We start from the raw sequence: 11,430 nt of genomic DNA, 5'->3' as shown, positions 1-11,430 counted from the left end.
TATTTCAAAAAGTGTTCCTTGTCTGCCAGCTGTTGAACTGAACTTTGTTAATGAAGGCAAAGTTTTCTAGGGTTATCACTCTGACCCTTAAACTCTATTATCTAGAAAACCATAAACCTTATAAAAAAAGATATGGAAAGGCGTATAAAACATTCTCTCAGTAGATCCTGTTTCCAGCCTCACCTTTTGATCTGAAGTTGGTTTTAAGGTCTTGCCACCATGCCTGCTGATTACAATGGGACGTGGGAAATGGAAACCAATGAAAACTTTGAAGGCTACATGGATGCTTTAGGTAAATGAAAAAATATTAACTATATAGATAAAGAGAAAATGTTTCAATTATAAGTGAGATCCTTCCAAAAATTAGTAAGACTATTTCGTAATGTGCATTGTGGCATAAGGGTTCCTGCCAATCACATTAAAAATCAAGTAATTGTAATGTACTTATAATTACAATGATCTAAATATATAAGCAAGAGGAGACTTGTAGCCAAAAATATTAGTCTTTATTTAGATAAATTAAAAAACAGCTACAGACGGGGGAAAAAAACACACCAGGCTTTCAGATACAGAAGCTCTTTTTCTATTCCTGGTATAAACTTATTGTAACAGCCAAGCCGCAACCTGGTTGGCTATTTTAAAGAGGAGTAGGATATTCTATGTCACTAAAGTGACAATAGTGTTTAGTACTCAATTAGTGCTTTGAACTGGTAGAAATTATATGTACCAGTTGCATGGTAAAGGCAATAAAGGCCTTTAAAAGCATTTAAAGATAAATAGGCAGATATTTCTGACAATTTTTGTGGGAGTCATCCTTACACAGCAAGGAGACTTAAGTCACAGGAGTTCTTAAACATACGTTTACATGTTTAACTAAGCTTGATTTCACTTGGCTACGACCACCATTGATGACAACAATATATATGTACATGCAAAGAGAGAAGTTCTGCTCTTTAGGCCACTTTCATGTACTACTTTGTTAGCTTCTTTAGCATTAGAGGCCTGATAGCTACAGTTTGTGTATTCATCATATAGCACATGAAGCATACTCTCTGTAGATGCTAGAATACCAAAACACTGTTAACTGAATCCAAGCAATATCCTTGTCGGTTCCTATCAAGATTAAGTTTACATTGTTTGTACACTTATTTTTCCCCACACTGAGAGAGTCAGTTTTCATATTGACTGGAGATAATTTTATGAGAAATGTCTTCTTTTGCTGCACCTTTTATTTTCAATATAAATTGCCTTTCAAACATTTTTGTTCTCATAAAGTCATAAACTTTTTGCTCCATGTCATTATGATTATGCAAGTGATGTGCAGGAAATCCTTCCTCTACTTAGGTTAGCAGAGATGTAGATCTTCAATTTGACGAAAAGACAAAATAATAGAAAACATCAACATTCCTCAAGAATTTCCAGTACACTCTGGATTGGCATTGAGAGAACAGTTACCATCTTTCCACTATTGCAGTAATATAGCTGCATTCCAAAAACCGTAAAAAATATGGGAGTTAGATTTATACATGCATGAGAAGTGTAATCTTTAGAATCAGGGATCTTCTCCCAGTCTGCTACCACAGATGAAGGGTATAAAGGACCATTGTTTCCTTACCACACATGACATCTCTAAAACTTATACAAGAAAAATAGCCATTAGAGTTGGCTAATTTAACCTACATTGCAGGAGTCTACCTGGCTCCGAATCATAAATTAGCATGTGGAAAAAATAAAACCTGTATTTTATTTTTATGCTTACAACTGATAGCCCTCAGGGGCCTAACTCGGTCTTTGCACTTCTCATTCCCAAAAGTCTCATTGTTTTCTATCTAGTGGTCATTGATTTCTATCTTCTGTTCAGCATTTGCTCTTCCTTCTCTGCCTTTCTATAGTAGCTAACACCACTGTAAGAGTGATACTGATAACAGGAGCTTTTTCAGGTCAAAGTACCTTGCAATTTTCATCAGAAGTCAAGATCAGACTTGTGGCTTCTTGTGCTTTGTTCAAAAGGTTTGAGTCAAGTTGATGGAGAACTAAAGAACTTCTTTTCTTGTAAAGATGTAGATTATAAAAACAATTCAGTGGCTCAAAATCAATGAGTACACTGTATACCCATCTTCCACAAGCTAAGAAAATGTATTTGTTAGAAAGAGTCTAACACATGGAAGGTAATCAGGTAACGAAATCCAACCTTTTTCAAGCAATTCTGTGTCTACACTAGTGGGTAGTAACTAGGGGTAACTACCACAAAATCCTTAACTGAGACGAAAAATTCAATGCTTTAACTGATTTTCCACTAGTTTTATTCTTATCAAAGAATGTTAACCCTAATTTATCTGTTCAGATTGAAGAGAAGAAATACACATAAGCACATAAAAATAAACTCTCATCGTTATTCAACAACAACTGAAAATAGGTATAATTTTCTCAAAGCTTCAATTTTTTTTTGAGAGAAAGGAGTTTCACTATTCATAGTTTTTAGCCTTTGTATTTATGGAGAAAATCTCAATAACTTTAGGGAAGTCTGTAAATACCATACACATACACCTGCGAGGTAGGAAAAAAAAATCTTTTACAAAATAAGAATGGTTAAGCCAATGATGTCATGAATTTCAAGAGAAAGACACACTAATTGAAGTGATTTGAGTGCTGGGGTTTGATAGTTATGCATAAAGAATAATTACTACTTTATATGCAACTGAAATATGATTTCAGTGTTAAATATGCCAACTGCAAGCGAGCCATGGGCCTGTCGGTATGGATGATACTCAAATCAACTCCTAGTTGTCACAAATTGACTATTCCAGGCCATCTTCGTCTACCTCAGGCTTCTCTCGCTGCCTGCCTCACCTTCTGGTCTTACATACAATTCTTGCCTCCAGCCAAGTTCTCTCTGCTTTGGCTCTGCTGCAGCCTTGTCTCAGCTCTTTGTTCCAAGATCTGATCTGCTTTTGTGGGGTATTACTCTAACCACCAGTCATGATGGTCATCCTGCTCTAGTTCTGCTTTGCTTTGTAGTGATAAATTTCATCATATTTGATAACTCTCTTTTGATAATTATCTTAATAAAAATCCCTTTACTTTTTAGGTTTATTCCTTACTTATTTTTTAGGATGCAAATTAAACACTTTGTGGTGTGCATACTTCCTTTCCAAAAGGATTTGCAATTATGGTGATATCTTTTCATTTCGTTGTAGTGGCCATCTCATTATTGTTCCTTTCTTCCCTTCCAGAGTACTATCAGATGAGATTCTTGTATTGTTTATTTCAGTTGAGCTATAACATTTCACCTGTGTTTGTCTTAAAATTCAGCAAAAATGTCAGGGAAAGGGATAACAGCTGCTAATAACATGCATTTCTTTGATTTTTAATTTACCCACTGTAGAATTTAAACGGTGATTTTCACTCAAATTCAAGAAAAATTTAGTGTCTGTCATAATACAAATATTAATTATATCAGCTTTAAACTAAACTTTAATTATCATCCTTATGTTTTCAGTCTTTTATAATAAGTAATCTATTTTCCAATTTTATAATTCTTTTTGTACCATAAATGCTAGCATGAGCTGGTCTGCAGCAGTTTCTCATTGCATCTCAGCAGCATCCTTAGAACCATTTCAGTCAGCGGATAAATTATGACTTTGTTATTATTAAATCATGTGGATTTTTGATCCCTTTCTGATCTTATATACTCCAGTGGAAACTGGGAGAAAAATGGATGGATTCAGCCTACAGGGAGACTGGACTACAGGCATCCAATAGTGGGAAGTCTGCCTAGAAAAAGATAGCAACAGTTCATGAGAACAAAAGAACTTGACCCACTCAATAGCCTCCCACTCAATAGCCTGAAACAAAGCAAGAGGAAGAATGTGTTAGAACAAGGAATGCAATACAGATGTATTTTTCCTGGGAAATACTTTGATTCATTGCCTACCCTGGGCAGACTGTACTGGAGAGGTACTCATTGAACTTTCCAATAAAATTTTCAAACTACTTTCCCACTAAGAATAGGAACTGGTTGGGATGAAGGAGCTCTTTGCACCAGTTGTCTGGATCTGGCCCTTCATAAGTACATCATGGGGTTTTGTGTATACATGCATACATATACTGTAACTTATACTAATTAAAACATGCCAATGGATTAGCAAAAAAAAACCCCAACAGTAAAAACAGTGCAAAGATGCACACAACTATAGCTGATTCTCAGAATAGAAAGGAATTACATTGAAAGGGTAAAAAGATACTCTTCTGCTCTGTTTCTCAGAATTTTACATGTGGTTGCTATTTTAAGTATTAAAGTGCTCAGGTTCAAAGCACACTGAGGTTTTGGTTTTTTTTAAATTCATCCATCCTTTTAATACATAGGCATTTCTATATTTTAAAAAGAACAGGCTTGCCCTTTAAGCCAGAAACTTTGATTTTATCATAAACATGTTACAAAGCATTTTAATCTACTATAATAGAACAATATACCATTTTTATTGCTTGTATTGTTCAAAATGCAGTTATGAAAACCATGCTTTAATAAAACCTGCCTCAATTTTTCTCCAGGAGCTACAAGACTAATATATTAGTCAGAAATAGCATTTCTTTAGAAGTCTAGACTTTTTTTTTCCTTAGAGAGAACTAAATTTTATGTTACCTGGCTATATATCAGACCCAGAGATATCTTTAATCTACCACAGCAGATAAAATATACCCAAGAAGTCTTGAATATAAATAGTGAACAAGAACATTATTCCCCATGTTAAAAAGTCACCATTTTTTTCAAGCCAATCCTCTTACTCAACTCAATTAGTACTTCACAAGTAGTATAATGAATCTACCAAAAGAAAAAGGGCTCCATTAGTATATGGCATTGTTGAGCTGACAATGATTAACTCACATGAAAAACCACTAAAGGATGGCTAACAAACCAAAGCCATTTTTCGGTCTCTTGCAGAAGCACAAGATTATTTCATTTGCATATAGCACCATAATAAGATTCACTGCCAGCTGGTCAGAAATATTTACTGCAGATGGTAATGCAGCTGGCATTAGGTGGATTGTCTGGGGCAAACTGTCATCGCAGTAAAATATATTCTCCTTTTTGGTAACTTTCAATGCATTCCGTTGCAAGCAGTTGTTTACATTATAATGTTAGTCTTCATCATGAACAAAATAAGGATGTTAAGGAGATCAGTACTGCATGAAATGCTGACAGAATGTTAAATACGAACTGTCAAGTGCTGTAGTTTGATACTTTTTTGACTTTAAACTTCGAATTTGTCTCCCTTTAACAACTAAACGACAATTTATTTCTGTGTCTGCTAACAATAATGGATAAGTCAGGCTTTTATTTGACTGTTTCTTTTTCATTCATTAGTATAATTACCATTATTTAAAAATTAATTAACTAACCTCATGTATACTCCCACAGACTATAGGTTCATCATAAATGTTACATGCCAAAATCCCCTTGATTACATAATCATTCTAACATGCTTATTTTCTGAAAAGGAATATTATTCCAAGATCCTTCTTTTGGGGGTGGCCAACATTTTTAACCCTGCAGGACACATATCAGTACCCTCATATGCAACACTGCATGCTCAGAGAAGGGAATGGCTCCCAGGCAGAAGATGATAATAGCACTCCTGACATCCCACAGCTTCAGGTGTGAGTGAAGCCAAAAAGGCAATGTCGGTCTTAATAGCCCCTGTTCTTTCACATTCTCCAAAAATCCTTGAGATTCACGTAATTAACATGCCAGCATCTATTCACTACTGGTTGTATGTTGTAGCTCTGCTCACAACATTCCCACGGATATCCTGTTAATAAATAAATGTATAATCAGTGGAAGATGCTCAAATTGAAAGTCTACTTGGAAACACATGGTTATTTTTATTTGAAATTATCTTTTTCTCTGCAAAATGTCACAAGTAAAAGCATCATTTGTGGAACTATGTCCCACATAAAATGTTTGGGTTTTTAAACTATGTGTAAATATAAACATTGTGGGGTTTTATTTTTGGTAACAAATACTGGAATTTTCATTGTGATACTCTCTTTTCTGGTTTTTTTTTTGGCAGGTATTGATTTTGCAACTCGTAAGATTGCAAAACACTTGAAACAAACAAAGGAGATTATTCAAGATGGAAATAATTTTAAAACAAAAACACTCAGTACTTTCAGAAATTATGAACTGAATTACACTGTGGGAGTGGAGTTTGAAGAACATACCAAAGGACTGGATAACCGAGTGGTAAAGGTAAAAATTTGGTACCTGGTATCTGTTTACACTACAGTCAGCACTGTGAGCATAGGAGTTCCAAAAATCAGCTGAATACATAAAGAAAACCAACCACTATTTCACAGACACCAGAGGCTTTTCAAAAGCAGAAATAATTTGCATCTTGAGACAGTTTTCTTCCCTGCTACAAGCATTTATTACAAATGCAAATCAGGATGGTTACTCAGATACATGAGGACAATCATTAATTACATATTTTTTAGTAGGGGATTTTTCCAGCTTTTCTATGATATACCTTTATGTATTTAGAAAACAGAAAAAGTGTATTTTTACCTATGCATTTCTTAACAAAACTGTAAATTCATGCCTTTCAATTTAGGACTTTGTGTCAGTATAAACTTTTAGTTCTGAATGACTAAGTTCACACAGCATTTTTTAATCTGAGCCTTGGACAGTTTAACAGTTGGACACTGCTAAAAATAAACCTGCACTCAGCTATTAACCTTTGGGAAGGGACAAGAAAAAAATGTGAGCCAAAGCTACCACTGATACGGATGGCAGGCCTACTGGCAGTGGCAGACAGGCAAGGAGGCCCAGCAGTGCATGCTTTAGTATCTTTAGGATTATAGTAGTAACCTGTGCTCAAAATTCCCCTGGGAAACTGTGGGCATATGTTCAGACACCTTTCAGTGAGATATGCGGACAAGTAATGTTTGGATCAAGGACCATACGTGTGTTAGTCCACGCCCTACCTCCTGTGACAGACAGAGTCAACGAGTAAGTCTGTTCCTGCAAGGCATTCAAACAAGACTGTACAGGGAAGTCAGTGAGGAGAAGAATACATATGAGCACTAATTAAATTCACATACTGAATTCAGCTTCATGTTTCTGTATCAATACTGCTTCTGTTTTGCTCTCTTCTCACCCCTAAAATACTTAAGCAAGATTTTCGAAGGTAGAAAGGCCAGTAGATCCTAAATTTCCATTGACTGTCCCCTCCAGAGTCTTGCTAATCTTGCATCACCAGCCTGTCTTTGTCATCATTCAGCTACCCACTGCATCAACTCTTCTGCCAATTGCCAGGTTCATTCTTCCACTCAGCCCTCTTGCTCTTCTCCAAACATACACTGTCTTTTCCATCAGAATCTTCTGAATAAACAAGGTTTCAGAACTTGTTGCAAAACTCCGCGCAGCTGAGATCAAAACTCGCTGTCAGCAAGACCTGTTTTGTTTTGGCAATTGCCACAGGAAATTGGCAGCATAAAGGACATGTTTACATTTGAACTCACATCATCCTTCACTGCAGTGGCACAAATTTAACAGCGGACATTGTTTATTCATTATGGTTCATTCTCAAACTAACTTTGTGCAGTGTAATTCCTATGACTTCTTCCAAATTATTTATCATTTACAGCACCACAAGACATCAAATAATACAACCCCTTTTTTTTTCCCAGTATTCTGAATATTCCTATCTCTAAATCTTCTTCCTATCACTTTTTCCAGTGAGCACTGGCTGGGACATATTCCTGTGACAGAGTTTATTGCTCCCACATCTCTTTAGACCAGTTGAAGGCATTACTAAGGATCTAAGGACTCAGTAGTTGCATCACTCCTTAAATCCACAGACTAATGTTCCTCTACTGCTCTTCACCACTACGAAAGCCATTGCCTTTCTGTGCAAAATCATTTCACTTGCAGACTCTCCTCTTCATTATCAATCATTTGGAAGGAAGGAAGGAAACACAGCCTGTACAATTATAACCCTACCTGCTTTAAGCACTTTTGCCTAATATTCTTTTCTAAAACTATATTATTCATTTCTAACAAGAGGAGAAGGAAAAAGGGAGCATGTTGTGCCATTATTCTCTGGACTGCTCTAAAAGAATTTTCCAGTCATTTTATTAACAAAACAATGCCTCAAACACATTGAAGTTAGGTGAAGGTAATAAAACTGCTAGGCAACATTTACATGTAAAGAGGGCATGGATAATTTAAAGAGCATGTAGCTTAAAAATTCCGTAAATAAGAAAGAAGTTAACTGAAATGGAATGAGTTTTGTCTCGTTATTAATAGAAAGCTCCCTCATAAGAGAAATAAATCATCCAGTGCTGAACTAGAAAATTAATTAAGCTCCCAATACTCTTGAAGCTTTTTAATAACTGAACTTCCACTGACTGTAACTGGTCTCTGATGAGGATGTGCCTATGATACATTGTCAAATGTCTCCCTAAAGTACAATGGTTCAAATCTAGAACAATTCAAAGAAAGTTGCTTTGAATGTACTCTAGCGTACCTGAGTAGAAAATTTAGGCCGTAAAGAGCTTTTCCTCACAGATATGGTCATCCTGCTGCTGGACAAGAATCAGCATACCCAATATCCTGTTTATTAGTGATAGACTGAATCACACCAAATCATGAAATGGTTGAGGATGGAAGGGGCCTCTTGAGATCACCTAGTCCAATCTCTCTGTTCAAGCAGGGTCAGCTAGAGGACAATGTCCAGCTTATAATCATATCTCTTTAAAGGTGTTTTGTCAAAGTGCATGAAAATATATAGACAAATTTATTGTATGAGATTATATTAACATATAGCTAAACTTGCTCTTTTATGCAGTGCTAGAAAAGGTGTTAGCCCAGCACTAGTTGGTATAAACCCCCAGGTCTTCACTCATGAAACCTTATAATCTTTTTATTAATGGCTTAAACAGCAAGAAAAGAAAAATATAATTTGCATACATTTCACAAGTATCTGTTAATTCACTCAGCAATTCACTAGTTAGTATGGACAGTTTAGATTCATATATGTGAAGAAATATGTGGAAATGACAACAAAGCACTGGAAAAGCTTCACATCAAAACACTGTGTCATCCTGAATGCACTTAGGTTTTGCTCGAATGGTTGATTTGGGTCTTTTATGGAGGAAGATGCAGAATGGTAGGAAGCAACTGTAATTGTGACTTCTCATTGTTTGATCGAGTTTATTTTCACGTATTTATAAACTTCTCATTAACATATCTAAGTTAATTGCCTGATTCATGCAGACACTAGTGACCTGGGACGGTGACCAACTGGTATGTGTTCAGAAAGGTGAGAAGAAAAATAGGGGCTGGAAGCACTGGATTGAAGGAGACCTACTGCATCTGGTAAGGGCTGCTATACAGATAACATAGTACATCACTGAGACCGCAACAAAGTCTGGGTTTCCACTTCAACATGTTTATTACTTGTTCTAGTTATTTAGCCAGCTCTGATCTCTCAACCCTAACGAAATCCACTCTCTGCTACAATCCAGGAATGCTCAATTTCTTTCCACCTGCTCCCAATTAAGTCATAACTCTGCAGTGGTTTTTTTTCACTCCAGTCCACTGCCCTCTAGCTATTAACCCTCCTTGTTACATTGCACTTCTAACATCATCTTATTCTTACATAATCACTGATAGGAAAAAAAAAAAAAAACACCCCAGTATGGGACAGATTGCAAGAAAAATATTCTTTTTTGTTCTGAAAGAAGCACTATGAAATTTTAGCATACTATGATGTAATACAGATCAGAAACCTCTGGACACTCCAGAGGATCCTGCAAACAACCTACACTGCAAATATTTTGTGGTAGTACAATAAAAATGTCAAAACATCAAAACATAAAAACATCTAGGTTGATAAGCTGGAGCCCAAAGATAAATGAGATGAGTCCAAGAGAGGCCAGAAGAGTCTGTGCAGGAAATAAGCAGTCAGTGAGGTCCAGAAAGATTTCAAATTAACAGATACATCATGATAACGATTCCAGAGTTTCTTGGGAAAGCAATCAAGGAATGGGCATGACAATGTGGGTGATGCAATAGGTTGGTGCAGAAAGATTACAGAGGAGAGCTCATTGTTCTGTCTCATGATTTGCATCTAGATATCTACTCCTTCACAAGTTTACCCTACAGATAGTTGGTATGGGCAACCACCTTGCCTTGAAGGATCAAAGCAATGAAGTAAAAACCACTGTCTGCCACCTAACTAAAAGCCAACTGTCCAGTCCACTTTTTCAACTTTATTTTAACACATACCCAAAACTGACCCAACTAAGGCTCTACATGCTGGCACCAGGATTCAGGCTAAGACTGGTGGAAACAGAGAGACCAAGTAGATTCTTACAACAGTCTTCAGAAACTCTATTGTGGGTTTGGCCAATTGCTGGCCAAAAAACTAGCTTTAGCTCACTTCAAAGGCTTATTTGGCACAGGAATGCTTGCTAATCAGAAGACTAACCAAATTGACTGCATTGCAACGTGCAGTTGTGCCAACCTTTAAGAGGTCAGCTGCAACACTGGGCAAAAATGGTGTATTGTTCTAGCCCTTGAAAAATGTCCGGGCACAGCTCTGAAGCAAATGTTCTCATGTTTTTAAAACATCCTCCATTTTTTTTTAATTTCCTTGTTTCATTGCTTCTCGTGAATTATGAGGTAACACATGAATTATAAACTATTACAGTACATTGTTTTAATAACGGAGCATGAAAAAGCCTTGCATTAGAGAGCAATTTTTATGAGTTTTTCATGTTTATTCTTCTTAGAGCTCAAGTCAAGTATCAAAATCTAATTACTGCAATGTGTGGTGTGTGCCTGCTGATTGGTTACATGTAATACACCATTCTTTCTGTTCTCTTTTTCATAAGCATATCTTTTTAATGCAGTGGGTCACTTGTAGCAATTTCTGGTGGGATCTGCTGTGTATGCAAAATATAACCTGTACCACTATATGCTTACTAATTGTTTTAATATTGTAGGAGCTGACATGCGAAGACCAGGTATGCCATCAGACATTTAGGAAGAAAAACTAAAATTGACCAGAAAGCCACCCAGACCTTCATCACACTATTAATGCTGTTATGTTTTATCTAAAAAGAAGAACCAAGAGAGATTTGCAATAATTCTTTGACACTGCTATGTGAATGTATTTTGTGTCCGTTTATGGAAAAAAACCACGTTTTATAGAAATAACATCAAACAGTTACAAACATCATTAATTCCTTTGACTTTCAGTCTGGAGTTAAATAAAAGTAACTGTCTTTCAAACAATGCTTTCCTACATCTTTGTAATAATTTCTAGAGGAATGTGCTTTAGCAACAAGGCTGAAAATTAACAGTCACAATTATATCAACAGTATATTTCTATAAAGTGCTGTAATATCATAATATATTTGGAT

The 11,430-nt window shown here is 36.1% G+C and overlaps 1 protein-coding gene across 1 annotated transcript; it reads left to right on the top strand.

Annotated features, from left to right (window-relative positions):
* Positions 1–219: 219 nt before the first annotated feature.
* RBP2 (retinol binding protein 2) lies at positions 220–11,064 on the top strand. The gene is made up of 4 exons (XM_009951272.2): positions 220–292; positions 6,072–6,250; positions 9,278–9,379; positions 11,011–11,064. Exons 1-4 carry the CDS (start codon positions 220–222, stop codon positions 11,062–11,064), a joined length of 408 nt encoding a protein of 135 aa, XP_009949574.1.
* Positions 11,065–11,430: the final 366 nt, after the last annotated feature.

This window comes from Leptosomus discolor, chromosome 7 (genome assembly GCF_034619465.1).
Source record: "Leptosomus discolor isolate bLepDis1 chromosome 7, bLepDis1.hap2, whole genome shotgun sequence".
In the NCBI taxonomy this organism is placed as follows: domain Eukaryota; kingdom Metazoa; phylum Chordata; class Aves; order Leptosomiformes; family Leptosomidae; genus Leptosomus; species Leptosomus discolor.
Note: the sequence above shows the minus strand (reverse complement) of the source record. Positions and strands in the feature narration are given on the sequence as shown.

Excerpts from the sequence above, each read along its gene's own strand:
- RBP2 (XM_009951272.2), top strand. The coding sequence starts at position 220 with ATGCCTGCTGATTACAATGGGACGTGGGAAATGGAAACCAATGAAAAC. Across the intron at positions 293-6,071 it reads AGGCTACATGGATGCTTTAG|GTATTGATTTTGCAACTCGT; the intron begins GTAAATGAAAAA and ends TTTTTTTGGCAG. Across the intron at positions 6,251-9,277 it reads TGGATAACCGAGTGGTAAAG|ACACTAGTGACCTGGGACGG; the intron begins GTAAAAATTTGG and ends TGATTCATGCAG.